General features: G+C 39.3%; 1 protein-coding gene across 1 annotated transcript; it reads right to left on the bottom strand.

Moving 5' to 3' along the window:
* Positions 1 to 15749: 15749 nt before the first annotated feature.
* rprma (reprimo, TP53 dependent G2 arrest mediator candidate a) lies at positions 15750 to 16781 on the bottom strand. Its single transcript, NM_001020664.1, is given in 1 exon segment — positions 15750 to 16781. A coding segment is annotated over 1 exon segment (312 nt). The 5' UTR covers positions 16581 to 16781; the 3' UTR covers positions 15750 to 16268.
* Between the last annotated feature and the right edge of the window lie 238 nt (positions 16782 to 17019).

Here is a 17019-nt window from a genome sequence, read left to right as displayed (position 1 = left end):
CTCATTAACAAACACTCCAGTTTTTAAAGTACAGCACGTCCCAATTAAAAACTACAGGCGAAAATAGCACTGGCAAGTTTAGAGGGTTTGCTCTCTGTTTTGACCTGAATTTAGCCGACCACTAAAATATTTGCTTAAAAGTCAGTCAAAAGAGATATTTGAAAGATTTTATTCTTTGATTTCTTTTTGTATGTACTGTAGAGGTAAACATTTATTTGCAATGTCTGAACTTTAAAAGACAGAAAATTACTTAAAACTAAAATGAACAGAAAGGCACAATGATAACACAAGATTTTTATTGAAATGTGGTGCTATGATGACAATAAACACAAAAACCAAGTGTTGTAATAACTAAACACTTAACTGAAGGTCATGCTCTCTCCAAAAGATGCTCTGAGCAGTGGTAATTATCATCACCAGTTGGCATATGGTCTCTCTCAAAGCCATGGCCGTCAGTAGGAGGGAGGAATGTGTGCCAACAAATCCATAAATTAGTCATTACAAATTAATAATTGATCTAGCACACACCCCTAGTGCTACCAAATACACCTACAAAATCCATATACCTTTACAACAGAGATAGTTCAGCGAAGCCAGGGACGATCCAAGCTGATCCCTGAAGAACTAGTGGCTCCAAAATAACTGTGTTGTTACCTCTTGTTGCCTGCATCTGGACCAAGAAGCTGCATGAAAACACAATAAACAGACAACTGCTGACTGAAATGAGAGCCTGGGTTCTGCGTTTATTTTGACACTAATTGTCCCTCACCTTTAAGGATTCACTAGGGCTAATATGTCTGATAATCTGATCAATATATAGGTGTGTAAATATCTGAGAAATGGTTTGGTCTTCAGTTTTTGTTCTCGCACTATGATTCGTTGGCGAATAACCATAGTACTCTCTTTCACCGATGGCTGAAGTCGATTTGATAAATACGCAATACACACACTTTTTTTGCGCCAAACCACACAAAATAGGCCAGCTTATTTGTGGAGAGAAGACAGAGTAATGTATCCCATTATGAAATGAGTATGGTTAGGAGGCCATTGTGCACGAAAGCCTTGGATGTCCTGGGAGTTTTTAAGCCCACAGATAGTCATAATCTCAGTTTAAAGTCCCATCCAAAGGATGGTGCTCAATGACAGTGTAGAGTCCCCATCACTATACTGGGAAATTAGGACCCACACAGACCAAAGGACCACTATACTATCACTTGCACCTCTTCCAGCAGCAACCTAGTTGTCCCATGTGGACTCCCATTCAGGTATTAACCAGCGGGCGACCATATGAGAGTCGCAGAGGGCTAGTTGGCTTGAACCAAAGTGGTGATTAACTTCAACAAGTGTGTTTATTGACAGGCATTACAATGAGCAAATTGAAGTGTAAAGGTAGACTGCAGAAGCTGCTGGAACCTGGAGGAAGTGCAAAGGAGAAATGGAAGGAAACAGTGGAGAAATGGACAGATTTGTTAGCCAGGTAAGTATGGGGTGTCCAAACTCAGTCCTGGAGGGTCGGTGTTCTGCAGATTTTAGCTCCAACTTGCATCAACACACCTGCAAGGATTTTTTCTAGTAAGCCTAGTAAAGATACTCTCACACTAGAGTTTGTGTGTGCGATATTCTGTCATGCAGCGCTGCGAAAAGGGGCGGGAATAAACAAGATTATTATGTTTTAAAAAACCGAGCGATTCCTCAATGTTTTAAATTTCTGTCCAGAGAGGTCATGTTTTGATCCTCGATTGGTCTCATGCAGTCAAGGGATGCGATTTTGCAGGTCAGAGTTCACCAAGCTTGAACTTTGCACTGCAGTAACATGCGAAACTTGACGCATGACCCTGCGTTTCTGGTCTGCCGCATTCGCATGCATATGAATGGAAGTCTATGGGAGGAAAAGCCCAGTGTGACCGCAGTTTAAGAGGTTGATTAGCTAGCCCAGGTGTGTCTGATTGGGGTTAAAACTAAACTTTGCAGGACACCGGCCCTCCAGGATTGAGTTTGGACACCCCTGATGAAGAGAGTCTATGATTTGCATTAGAGACCAGAGAATGATAAAGTGAGAAGTGTGTACTTGTTTAAATACTCAACCATTTATAAAAATTTAGACAATCTTGATACATTTTGACAATGTTTGTTGGGTCATAGCTATAATTATCAATCAAGTAGACACTTGAGTAGCTCTAGGAGTTGAATTCTGCCAGGTTTCATTTGGGGTTTTATCTGGAGTACAGAAACAGAAGATGAGTTTTGTATTCTTGGTTCCTGGATGGTAGTAGATAGCAAAGTTTAGATGAAGAAGAGATCTTGTCTAGAATTTCCCCTTTAGTTTCACGTAGGTCTACAAGTTTATGATGGTTAGGATATCACAGGTCTGCTCCAGAGGGACATCTTCTTGGAGGAAAAAAAGATGGAATCAAGAAGGAACCTCCTGCTGCTGAGAGAACATGGCACCATCACATCGACTTTCACAATCAATAAGTTTTTGGGGATTAGGATGGATCGGGAGGGCTGCAGATGTAAAAGCTTGTTGGAGTTTCGTTAGGTATCCATAAACTTCATCAGGTAGTTGTTTGACTAGTTTAGTTGCGCTTTATGTAAAAATCTAAAAAGATAGTTCACTTAAAAATTATTCACCCTTGTATAATTTTAAACATTTAAAGGTTTCTCTCGACAAAACATACATTTTAAATATCTTCTTTTGTGCTAAAAAGAAGTGAAGGGTGAGCAAATAATGACAGCATTTTCATTTTTGGGTGAATTATCCCTTTAAAAAACGGTTTAAGTCAGCTTCTAGTCTGCTGCGTGTTGTTATAGTTGTCTTCTTCTCAAGACAACTATCTGGGTTAAGAGTGCATAACAATTTTCCATTTATTAAAAACAAACATTATTAAAATTATAATTAGAGATGCTAGAAAATGTCAACTAGTTTACTCTGATCAAAAACACATTAAGTCAGTGTTTCTCAACCACGTTCAACCAACAGCTCTGCGCATTTTCCATGTCTCCTTAACCAAACACACCAGATTCAGATCATCAGCAGTGGCTGAAAGACCTGTAATGGGTGTGTAAGACAAGGGAGACATCCAAAACATGCAGTGCTGGTGGTCCTCCAGGAATGTGGTTGAGAAACACTGCATTAAGTGACCCTGCTGAAGAGAACGCAGCACAGAAATTATTCAAGCACATTACACTAGTGGGATAGGTCAGAATCTTACATAAACTGAAATATAGATGAAACAGTCAAAAGCTGAGAGCAGAGAAGAGAGACTGGACAAAAAGTCTAGTGACTAAATGAAACAAATTAGTAAATAAAATACGTGAAGAGATGGGAGAATATACACAAAGTGAAAAAAGATATGTAAAATAGAATTAGAGGTACTAATTAATACATTTTTAACAGAGTGAACAAATTTAGCCCATTTAAACAGAGCCAAACTGCTCATGTATGTTTTCAAAGTCAGTTCAGTTCTACAGAGTTACTCTTTTCCGAACACTTGGATAACTTTGTTATCTCTTGAAGTTTTATTATCAGGAATTTACAGCAAAATCACTGATCCATTGGAAAAGCTACAAAATTGTGCAGCTTAGTGGCTCCTGCAGGCTGAGTCATGTAGGGGAGTTCAGGCTGAATCCGCCTTGTTGCACTCCTCAATCCCATTCTATTTCTCTTTGTATTTTACATTGCAATCACAAGTAGTTGACTGATTTGCAGTTTCATATCACAATGCAGAACGATTCAGTTATTCCACTGGCTTATTTCAAAAAACAATCAAATACAAAACAGCAGTCATTTAATTGGATGCACTGCAAAAAATGCTTTTCTTGCTTAGATTTTTTTTGTTGTTTCTACTCTAAATATCTAAAATTTCTTATATCAAAAAGCATTTTTTAGACAAGCAAAACATATTGCCTTGTTTTGATAAATAATATGCCAATATTAAGTCAGTTTTTCCTTAAAACAAGCAAAATAATCTGCCAGTGGGGTAAGCAAATTAATCTTGTTTTTTCTTTTGACATAAGATTATTTTGCTTACCCCATTGGCAGATTATTTTGCTTGTTTTACGGAAAAACTGACTTAATATTGGCATAACATTTCTCAAAACAAGGCAATATGTTTTGCTTGTTTAGAAAATTCTTCTTGATTTAGGAACTTTAAGATATTTGGTTCCCACTTTATATTAGGTGGCCTTAACTAATATGTACTTACATAGGAAATAATAGTTTGTTACAATGTACTTGTTGTGTAAATACATGTATTTACTGTGTACTTATGCTTGATTAAATACATGTATGTAATTACATCTGTAAATACCTTTTGTAATTACGTTTGTAAATACACTGTTGACCATCCCTTTCACCATAACCCACCCTTAAACCTACCCATGCCACCAAACCTGTCCATAACCCAACCTCTATCCCAACTTAAAAGCACCACAAGTGTTCTCAAATACATTATAAACACAGTAAGTACATTGTATTTATTTTTTGATGTAGGTACATAGTAGTTAGGGACACTTAATATAAAGTGGGACCGATATTTGGACTAGAAACAAGACAAAAAATCTAAGTAAGAAAAGCATTTTTTTTTTGCAGTGTGCATAGGAAACTAGTCCAACACATAGGAGCAGTTTGAGTTAAATACATTATCTGAATAATGCAACCCAGGCTCCATCTAATTATGCACCCCATATTCGTGTCTGGAGAGCACCAAATACGTGACAGGAGTTATGTTTTTTGCATTTTTGTTTTCGCGAATCCGCCAGAGATCGCTATGTACGCTTTTTGAGATCTCAAATTTCTCTTGCGAGTGCCATTCACGCCTGCTCTTCTTGCATAAAGTCACCAGAGGCTGCTGTCGACTGACTGACCAACCCATAAACCCAACACACCCCCTTCCCTGCACCCAATTGATGGTGTTTTAAAAAGCACAGATTTACCAGTGCCCACCCACTTCCCTAAACCCAACCGACACTGTTTTCAAAAGCCCCGGTTTTTACCACATTTTCAGATTTGACCACATTCTCTTGCTATTATTTACTTGTTTATTTTATTATTTGGGTAATGTTTTGTCTTACTTGATTTCTGGAACTATTCTTCATCAGACTCGAACCCCTTTATCACAGTCCACTCCGCTCTGCATCTTAAATCCTTTGACGTGCGTGGCGAGCCACTGGACAAACTGATAACACCAGTAAAGCCGTCCATATGGAGGTAAGCGGTCAGCTGGTGAGCTCAAAAAGTAAATGCGTCCTAACACCCTATAGCATTTGTTCTAAAGAGGAAACGCAGCCATATGTCCCTCTGGCTACATGATTTATGATCTCCAGAAATGTATATAAAGGTATATTTTCAGAATGAGCCTATGTTGGAATATTGTCTTTCTTACTATTACCAGTTTGTCCAGTGGCTCGCAGTGTAAGTAGGTGAACTTGAGACACAGAGAGGAGTTCATCGTGACAACAGGGTTCAAGTCTGGTGAAGAATGGTTCCAGAAACCAGGTAAGTCAAAAACAAAAGCCAAAAAATAATTGCTTTCCAAAATACTGTCGGTTGGATAAGGGGGTAGGCGCTGGTCAATCCGTGTTTTTAAAACACTATCGGCTGGGTTTAGAGAAGGCTGTGGGTTGGGGGATCAGTCTGTTGGTCAGTCATTCATTCGACAGTGGCCTCTGGTGGATTTACACGAGAAGAACAGGCGCGAATGGCACTAGCGAGAGAAATTTGAGATCTTAAAAAGCTTACACAGCGACCGCTGATGGATTTGTGTAAACAAAAACTGCAAAAAAATTGTAGCTTCTGGTATGTATTTGGCGCTCTCCAGAAATGTATATAAGGCTATTAATTTCAGAATTAAATGACTGAATGTCCTCTAGCTTAGTCAGTGATTTATCAGGGGTTGCCACAGTGAAATGAACTGCCAATTACTTGCAACCCAGCACTGAGAGTACACTAACTCTGATGCACCAGTGCTGGTAAACACACACTCTCTCATTCACACACACTCATACACTATGGTCAATATGGCCTCCTGGCCCAGCCAGGACTCAGCGACAAAATAAAATAGTTAATTATTAAAAAATATTAAGTATTATGAAAAGTATTAAAAGTATTACAGCTATTCTTATTAAAAGTATTATGTGTAAAAATGTGTTACAAAAATCTTGAAAAATATTTTTAAAAATTAGTTGAGTAAACACTCTAATATTAATGTAGTTGTAGATATGTAGTTGGAATGTTTTAGGAATGAAAAACAAAGATCAGTAAAATTCACTTTTGCATTTAGTGAAATCCAGCTAAATAGCCTATCAGAAAGTGGCAGATATCTTCAGTCAGCCGAGACTATTTGATTTTCGTAGGATGATACAGCCCTGCTGCTCTCTTGCAGAAACCTGCATCCTTGTTGTTTCCCATGTGAACCACCTGTGGTACAGCTATCAAGTTGCCATGACGATGCAGTCAGGTACTTTGTGGACACACACACACACACACATTCACACACTTTTCCGTATGTTTGTCATAGCTCAGTCTCTCAGGAGAGCAACCTTAATCTTCAAAGTCATCAACTGTTCTTGTCCCTCATGGCTCAAGTATTACACCTCCACTGCCGCGCTGCTTCTTCTGAAGACCTGCCGCATTACAAACACCTTGAAAAATAAATGAGCTAAAACATAAACTCTACAAAGACAAGGGATGGGTTGACTGAGACAAGCAATTTATGAATAATGTATAGTGTTATTAAACACCTTGGTAAATGATGAGCCTACTGCTCAAATGCATCATATATTATTGAGGAGGATATTGGGAAAGTTAACACAGTGATGAGGATTAATTTATTGATTGTTTTTGATTGAAAAAAAAATTCTGATGGTCTTACATAAATACTTTGTGAAATATATATTATGTAATGTAATGCGTATTTATATAGCGCATTTATTGTGTATGGCCATACACCCAAAGCGCTTCACAATCATGAGGGGGGTCTCTTTACACCACCACCAGTGTGCCGCATCCACTTGGATGATGCGACGGCAGCCACAGGACAACGACGCCAGTGCGCTCACCACACACCAGCTATTGGTGGAGTGGAGAGACAATGATAGAGCCAATTCGGTGGAAGGGGATAATTGGGAGGCCATGATCGTATAGACCGATAGAGGGACTTTGGCCAGGACACCGGGGTTACACCCCTGCGCTTTCATGAGAAGTGCCATGGGATTTTTAATGACCACAGAGTGTCAGGACCTCGGTTTAACGTCTCATCCGAAAGACGGCGACTACTGACAGTGTAGTGTCCCCTTCACTTTTACTGGGGCATTAGGACTCACATAGACCTCAGGTTGAGCGGCCCCTCTTGGCCTCACTTCCAACAGCAACCTGGTGCTCCCTAGTGGTCTCCCATCCAGGTACTAACCAGGCTCAGCCCTGCTTAGCTTCAGTGAGTAACCGGTCTTGGGCTGCAGGGTGATATGGCTGTGGCTCGTGCTGTCATTATTAAATATTATTGTTTAACTAATCAAATACAGTGTTTTCATGTGTGTCTATATAAATGTAAATGAGCTGCAGCTCCTGCAACTTTTCTGGAAGGCAGAAATTGTCAGACACCTTGTCTCAAAAATTCTATGTCAGAATTTCAACTGTAATGTCGCTGTGTGCCTCGTGCTTATGTTATGCTGGTCTTTAATGAACCTAAAAGAGCACATGTCACGCCGCTGCTCATCCGTTTGCACTGGCTGCCAGTTGCTACTCGCATCAAATTTAAAGCTCTGATGTTTGCCTACAAAGCGACTTCTGGCTTTGCTCCATATCTGCTCTCGTTTCTGCAGATTTATGAGCCCTCCAGAAACTTGCGTTCTGTGAATAAACGTCGCCTCGTGGTTTTATCCCAAAGAGGGAAGAAATCACTTTGCCGAACTCTCGTGCTCAATCTGGCCAGTGGGTGGAATGAACTCCCTAACTGCATCAGAACGGCAGAGTCACTCGCTGTCTTCAAGTAACGACTAAAAACTCAACTATTTAGTCTCCACTTCCCTTCCTAATTCAAGATTGAAGGAATGAATGAACTCTCAGGTCCGGTTTACACTAACGCGTTTTAGTTTGAAAACGCATAAGTTTTGCTATGCTTACGCCATCTGTCCAGACTACGCCGGAGTTTTCGAGCGCCGGAAACGGAGCGTTTTGAAAACGCTGGAGAGGCTGTTTTCATCCTGAAACGCTGCTGCTCCGTCTCAGTGTTGATGAAGGAAAACGGAAACATCTGAAAACGGAGACGGGGCTGCTGAGATTCACTACTTTATTGGGGCTTTCGTGTATTGCGTATCCCTCCCTTATTCGCCAAGCCTCTATCACATGACTATAACGCATGGCTTTACCGCTACCGGGAGACAACAGACCAGCCTTCACTGAAAACAACAACATGGACACAGAAATGGGAACGTTGTTTGCACTATTGTCTGTTTTAGGCTCCATTGTGCAGTTATTCATTTGTTACTTTTAGTAACAACTCGACCTCATCGTCTGTCCACAAAAAGACCTCTCTTGCTTTCTTTGCCATCATTTTCTTTGCCATCATTGTTCAACCGGCGTTTGTTGACTAACAGTAACTAAATGCCTAGCGAGACACAAGAAGCTTCCTGTTTATACTAGAACGCGCATGCCCAGAGTGCGCGAATGGTCATGTGATATACGTTTTTGGTGGCGTAGTGTGGACGGAGATTAATTCGAAAACGCTAGGTGAAACGCGGATCGTTTATGATCTAAAACACTGTTTTCAAACTAAAACGCACTAGAGTAAACGGGGCCTCACTCTCTCTACCTTCGATACCCAGCTAAGGTGCCTTTTGAGCTAGGTACCTAAGCCCTAATCGCTCCCCAGGTGCTGGAAGCAATATATCCTCAGCTCAAAATGTGTGCACATGTGGGTTAAATACAAAGGACCAATTTTGAGTATGGGTAAAACCATACTTGACAAGATCACTCCACGATTTAATTTAAAAATGGATTAAAATTAAATCCATTACTCTGATTGCATTTGTTAGTGTGTGGTGTGCTGTCCTTGTCACATTGTGGCACACCACACACTATAGTAGTAAAAGAAATCTGACTCTTGGAATTTAGGATATTTTTTTATCCTCATGTTTTTAGTCTATATTTTAATATTTAAAAAATCTTTTAGTTTGTACCCAGCCCAACTAATAAATATAATATGTTATGGTTGATTCCTCTGTCATTTATTAGTTGCTTTGTATTGGCCAGGGGAAATTATGCTCTTCAGCTCTGCACTTTCTCAGCCACTAGTGGATGGAACAAGCCTTACTTGATTACCACCTACTTTCAAGGATCTAATAGCCTACTGGGATATCAGCTTATGATAATACATCCTCAGTTTAGACAAATTAAGTTTAAGACAATTTAATTTTAACAATATACGTTTCCCTACAGTCCCTGTTGGCCAGTCATCACAGTAATAGCTCTCCAGAATCCAGTCTAGAACTCAAGCAATTCAATTACTCTCTACCCTTAGTCAACTACAACCAAGTCTTTGTCCAATCGACAGTGCCTCCAGTTCTACAGAAATTTGAGCCAGTGGTGGCCTCATCAACATTTGTTATTGACGATTATCCTATTATTTTGTCTGAAATGCTTCTAAACTTCAATATAGGACCATCACCATGATGTTGGTTCCTTTTCAACAGCAGAGAAATGATTCCCCTTCAAAAATCAAAAGTCTAAATATCTCATATATATTTGGCCCAATGGTGACATGGTGGCGCAGTGGGTTGCGCTGTCACCTCACAGCAAGAAGGTCGCTGGTTCGAGTTATGGCTGGGTCAGTTGGCATTTTTTTGTGTGGTGTGTGCATGTTCTCCCTGTGTTTGCATGGGTTTCCTCTGGGTGCTTCGGTTTCCCTCACAAGTCCAAAGACATTGTACAGGTGAACTGAATAAGCCAAATTGGCTGTAGTGTATGAATGCAAGAGTGTATAGGTGTTTCTCATTGATGGGTTGGAAGGGCATCCGGTGCATATTAACATATTCTGGATAAGTTGGCGGTTCATTCCACTGTGGCGACCCCTGATAAATAAAGGAACTAAGCTGAAATGAAAATGAATGAATGGCCCATTTTTTGACCCCAGAGAGTTTACATGCAATAGGTCTGGGCTTGATTATCTGGCCAAATATTGGGTTCAATATCATAATCAATAAATATAAACAATATCAGTTTGGAATAATTTTTTATTTAATATATAATCATATAGACGAGGCAGTGGCACAGTAGGTAGTGCTGTCGCCTCACAGCAAGAAGGTCGCTAGGTCGAACCTCGGCTCAGTTGGCGTTTCTGTGTGGAGTTTGCATGCTCTCCCTGCCTTCGCGTGGGTTTCCTCCGGGTGCTCCGGTTTCCCCCACAGTCCAAAGACATGCGGTGCAGGTGAATTGGGTAGGCTTAATTGTCCGTAGTGTATGAGTGTGTGTGTGGATGTTTCCCAGAGATGGGTTGTGACTGGAAGTAAAACTTGTAAAAAGTTGCTGGATAAGTTGGCGGTTCATTACGCTGTGGTGACCCTGGATTAATAAAGGGACTAAGCCGACAAGAAAATGAATGAATGAATGAATGAATATAATCATATAAAATATATGAGCATGTAATTGTTTTGTTATTTTATTTTTTTCTCTTGTTTAAAATGATACCAACATTAGAAAAAAACAACCATTTTCTCTTTTCGTCAAGGCTGCACACATATAGGATGCTGTTTTAGGGGTCAATCTTGACCATCCATCAATAAAATCCTTTTATACAAGACAAAAATTATCGGCACACACATGGAGACTCCAATCCCAGAATATACAGAATTCTCAGACCACACAATGATGAACAGGTTTGTTTGACAAGTTCTCATATGAAGATTTAGGTTGTTTGATTTTACAAACGACTAACTGTGTGCACAAGGCTGAACATATAGCATACTCTTATTCTAATAACATGCATCTTAATATCAACTTCCACACTACCTTTCTAACAGTTTCACAACATATTTTTGATGCATGTGCTATAAAAAACAGGACGAGAAATGATGGCTCTGTCGCATCGCCGTCTAGAGCTTTCAATCAACATCATGATCATCGATGAGCCCTGCAGAGCTTCTGAGCATTTCTGTCTGTCAGCTGATATCAGCTCAGGGCGCCATTGTGTAATCATCACTCACCTCTGGAAATAAAAGAGACTCGCTGTTCACCAACTTCTAGATTAGAAACTATAGACAGATGTGGCCTTCAAATGACACATTGCTATTAAATATCATGATTAAATTTTTGCAACCTAGGCTCCCCTAGTAGCAAAGAATTCTGGCCCAGATTTGGCATAAAGCTGGCACAGCAGGCTTTCATCCGGCACTGGCATACAGCATGTGGGCCAAACATGGCCCGGGTTTGGCAGAGGTGGCACCGTCTTTAAGGCGGCACACAAGATTTGGGCCAGATGAAAAACGTAGTATTTGGCCCAGATTTAAAAATGTGATAAGTGGGCCATTTGAGTTTGGCCAGTCTTGACCCACATTTAAAATACACTAAAATCATTTTTGAGTAAAGAAAAAAAATTCTACCAATCAGGTCACTTTGAGAAAAAGCGTGCCCATAGTGTGCCTAAAGCGCATCACTCCATGGGTTTATCAATTTCATTGCAATCGTGACACACCAACCTATCTGGCCCAGTTCAGGCCCAGTTATGAGTTATTAACTTGGCTGAGACCCAGATATGGTCCGTGTTTGGCCCTTGTCTGGAAGCCAGATTTGGTCCAGTCATGTACCGTAATTCACTGCGGCATGTGGGCCAAGCAAAACCTGATTGTGTGGGCCAGAGCTGGGCCAGAGAAATTTTGCTATGTGGGTCATTGTGGATATGTAGCCCTGTTAGGGTCGGGTCGATAGACGATGTCATCATCCATCGCCATACCTGTCAACATTGGGATGTGAAAATAAGGGATATGCCCACCATAATAAGGGACCCCCCCCCTTAATGAAATAGAATCAAGCTATCATTCTCATTAGCTGTTTCTCCACTGTAAAACTTACACATTCTGATTAAAGAGCAACAAATGAATCTCTCATTTATTAAGATTTTTTTAATTAAATTAAATAACAGTTTTCACTTTAAAAAAGCACACATCTAACTTAATAATAAAATTATTAGACTGCTTTCCTAACTTTTTATGCTCATTTAAGACGAAATTAGTTGTGTTTGGGAAAAAAAAAAACACCAAGATCGACATATATGTTATTATTTTTAATTATGTGTGTATGTGTGTTTAAACCCACACCTAAAAGCCAGACTTTCTTTCAGCTTCAAATCGTGTAATCAAAAGGAAATGAAATCGCGCCATTTTTAATATTTATTTATAGTGTTTTTATTCCTAAACAAAGCGAAAGCACAGAAGACTCACGTTTTAGAGCAAGGGGCGACCCCTAGTGGTTCGGCGGTATGGGTTGCGTATAGGGAGGCTCGGCTGTCCAGAGAAAGACTGAAAATACGGGAGAAATAAGAGAAAATACCTTTACGGGATGACAGTGGGATAGAACAGTAAAATACAAGAGAATCCCGGGAAAAACAGGAGGGTTGACAGGTATGTCCATCGCTGATGGCCGATAGACATCACAATGCTGAGTAAGCAAGGTGATCCTCTGCCCTGGCCCCGTGACAGTGGCAACCTGGTCATGAAAAGCAAAAATGGCCCTGTTTACACTAATACGTCTTAGGTTTAAAATGGCATTTTAGTAAGACAACGATTCACGTCCACACTGTCGTTTCACCTAGCATTTCTGAAATACCACATCACATGACCACACACACTCTGACATGCTGCAGCATATGCGTTTGTCTAAGCTCCAGCAATCAGCAGGTGCTTTGAGCACAAAACCCCAGAGAGCAGTGCACATCGGACAGTTTATTAAGGATGTAGTGCTGGATCATGTCTCACTATAGTTGTAAAACGTGATATTTAATTAATCTTGTCTATATCTGATGACTCTTCTGTCTTTTGAATCTATAAGGTAACCTGTCACTGCGTCAGTTCACTGCTTCAATCTTTCACTTTCACGCTTGTACTTAGTAATTTTAGTGAATTCCTCAGATACTGTTGGTTGGTTGCGGTTGGTTGTGCACATTTTTTACCAACCAAGTTTGTCAACGCCATTATAACGATACAGATTACTCTGCCTATTCATCCCAGAGTCCCGCCGAAAAAGCGATTGACAGGTGGTGATTTGTGTGTAACTTATCTTTATTTATTTAGGATTTGGGTATGGATGAAACAAAGACCATGCAGGTCAGGTAGATGAAACGGTATACTACAAATAATTATTTATTTAATTATTCATAAATAATTATTTCACCACAGCCAACGACAACGATGCCATCATCCATCACGAGGTTTCACATTAGACATTGTACGATGCCAAATTGGTCAACATTGCCCAACCCTAAACCCTGTATACATTTCGAGAGAGCGCGAAATACGTCCCAGGAGATATGTTTTTTTTTTTTTTTGCCGTTTATGCTTTCGTGAATCTACTAAAAGCTGCTGTGTATGCCTTTTCAGATCTTAAATTTCTCTAGCAAATGCTATTCGTGCCTGCTCTTCTAATGTAAATACACTAGAGGCTCCTGTCGACTGACCCAAGACACCCCCTTCCCTAAAACTCAGGGCTTAATTTGTGCCGGAACACGCCAAATCTGAAACCTTTAAAATTTGATTCGGCACCTCATATTACCGATCCCCTTTCTCAACCTCCCTCCTCCCCCGTTCGTCCGCTGTTCAATTTCACACTTTTACTTTTATCCGCACACACCCCACAACCCTCAGCCTCTTCACTTTTGTCCGCGACACCCCTCCCCCATCCAACACCCGCCACACAATATTAACAATAATAATTAAAAACATTACAAAATACAGTCATTTATTGTGTATGAAAGATGTGGTTGCAAGATATATGCAGAATAATCATGAAATGATAGCCTCCATTTATATTTATTCATTTAGCAGACCACTTTCCCCGAAAGCAACTCACAACTGAGGAATTCAACAGGCATTTTTTATAATCTCATTATATGCTCTTAAGAATTGACATACACTACAGATACACATTCATGAAGAAATAGAAAATCCTTATAATGAGGAGCCCTTTCACTCTTACTCTGAGGCTTACTAATGTGTTTTTTCTGTGTATAAACATGCTCTTCGATTTTCTCTGTATTATGAGGAAGGAATTAATGCAAATCACATGCATCTCTGTTAAACTAAAGACAAAACCCATGAATCTAGTGGCTACAGAATTTAGGAAAACATCAGTAATCAAAAGTATATATATACACCAACGAATTATTAGTCCCTTGTTTATTTTTCCCCAATTTCTCTTTAATGGAGGGAAGATATTGTTAACACATTTCTAATAGTTTTAATAACTCATTTCTAATAACTGATTTAATTTATCTTTGCCATGATGGCATATTATATTTGTCTTGATATTTTTCAAGACACTTCTATACAGCTTAAAGTGACATTTAAAGGCTTAACTGGGTTAAATAGGTAAGCTAGGGTATTTAGGTAAGTTATTGTGTAATGATCATTTGTTCAATAGACTATCAAACAATAGCTTAAATAGGCTAATAGTTTTGTCCTTAAAATGGTGTTTAAAAAATTAAAAACGGCTTTTATTCTAGCCAAAATAAAACAAATAAGACTTTCTCCAGAAGAAAAAATATTATCAGCCATACTGTGAAAATTTCTTTGTTAATTATCATTTGGGAAATATTTTTAAAAAAGAAAAAAATTAGGGGGGGGGGGGGGGTTATTGGGCGGTAATATAAATATAGTATATATATATATATATATATATATATATATATATATATATATATATATATATATATATATATATATATATATATATATACTCTTAAGAAGTACAGAGTGATCTTGGTACAAACAAATCAGTTTTCTGTGTTAAAGCTAATGTCAGTGCATAGTGTCTGGATCAGTACTGATGCAACTGCAGCAAAATTATTCACTGCGAATTTAACAAGCTCTCAGCTCTCGCAGACAGCTCTTATAAATAGATGTGTCTTAAAACTGGCAGGTCTCTTTCATCAACAGCCCCACTGTCTGCCTTGGTAAACACATTTAGAAGAGATTTACCCAATCAAGCAGACTAATTAACTCTAATCTCAATGATATCAACATTATGAAAAATTACATGTCTATTAGGCATTAAAAAAAAGATCAGAATTATTGATTGCTACTCTGAAACAAGACAGGCAGTGTTGCTGTCTGATTAGGTAACAGCAACTGAATTTAATTAGTTTACCTCTGAACTCAAAACCACTGATTAATCCCATTTAATTATCCAAACCCGAGCAACAGAAAGACTGTTTTACTTGCATTAAAAATGCACTTTTTGATCTACAAACTTGAAATAAATGAATTTATAGAGTTTTTTGGCAAACCTTTGAAAAATGCATACCTGCCTCAGATTCTCATCATGCATTTATAGTTTGATAGCCACTCTAAATTCAAAGGTTGCAGATTAAAACAATACAGAAAACTGATCTGTTTCAAAAGGCTTAAGATAAAGTTCCATTTAATGTAGCCGTATTAAATATGTGAAACTGAAAATATACCACAAAATTAATTCAAGTGTCTGAATAAAATCTGAAACATGTACAGTTAAACAAGGCTGTAAGTAAAATAAATTAAACACCGAGTTTAAAATTCACTTTTCAGTCATTTAAATAATACATTTAACTTTTAATTAAAGCATATTTGAGCTAAAAGTGTAAACACAATGCTTAAGTTTACCAGAGACCATATAAGAGAATAAATAATTGTATTCAAATGTGAATTTATTTCATTGAACATGATTGATCTTTGCTAAACTAAAATAATTACTCCGTGCAGTGCTAACGTTGTGCTTTACTGTACATTAGGAAGATCCAACTATTACATAAAAAATTAATAAATAATAAACAGCATGTGCCACAACTCTGTACATTTACAAATATGTACATTTTTTGACGTGACGAATGTAAAACATGCCTGATCTTGATGGTTCGTAAGTGCGCAAAACGGAGGAAGCGCGTTCAGTTCAACCCCATGCTATAGTTTTTAGTTCATGGTTCTAATAACACTGTGTCCAGCATGTAAAGAGGCCATCGAAACATGTCCATCAGGTGGTCTACAAACTTCATTTCACGGGGGATAATCCAGATTGTGTCTCTGACTCTCTAATACGCACCCACGATGACCGCCTCCACCTCTTTGGAGGGTCTCCGATCCGTTACCAAAAAGTTGATCATGCCTTCCGACTTGATGAGGAGATTGCAGCCCAGGAAAAAGATCCCGAAGACTACGGTGAGGGAAAGCACGCACATCACCGCTATCTGAACTATCCTCATGATGAACAGACTCCTCTCATCCGGAGCGGCCGCCGCGAAGCCGTTATCCGTCACCACCGACGAGAAGTTACAGCACAGGAGGTTCTCCTCAGTCCGATTAGAGAAGATGCCACTGTCCGTTTGGTTAAATGTAGAATTCATGGTTAATGCTCTGTTTAAAACAGCAACAAAAATACTTTTAAAAAGTCCAAGGCTTCAGACAGTGTCGTTCTGTAAGTCTGAACACATGAGGGATTGCTTGGGAAGTGTGCGGAAAGTGATGCGCACCGATCCTACGTCGCTTCTTTGGTGCACTGGCGTCCCATGATGCTCTCATTGACTGTAACTACACTGAGCTCTTCTGCTCAACATCTCACACCTGCTCGGTTAAAAAGCACAGAAGCAGCAGAGGGGAGTGACTATTCTCCCACTCAGAAATACATGCCTTGTGGCGCCACATACTGCAAAACGTACAGCATTACAGTCGTCCGATGATTGAACTAAATTAAAGAAGAACCGTTTGGGAAGATTAATGAGCCATTTATGTATTTAAAAACCCGATTTGTCGGGTTATGATGGCACACACCGTGCACCATGGTGG

The sequence above is a fragment of the Danio rerio genome, chromosome 9 (genome assembly GCF_049306965.1).
Source record: "Danio rerio strain Tuebingen ecotype United States chromosome 9, GRCz12tu, whole genome shotgun sequence".
Classification (NCBI taxonomy): Eukaryota; Metazoa; Chordata; class Actinopteri; order Cypriniformes; family Danionidae; genus Danio; species Danio rerio.
Note: the sequence above shows the minus strand (reverse complement) of the source record. Positions and strands in the feature narration are given on the sequence as shown.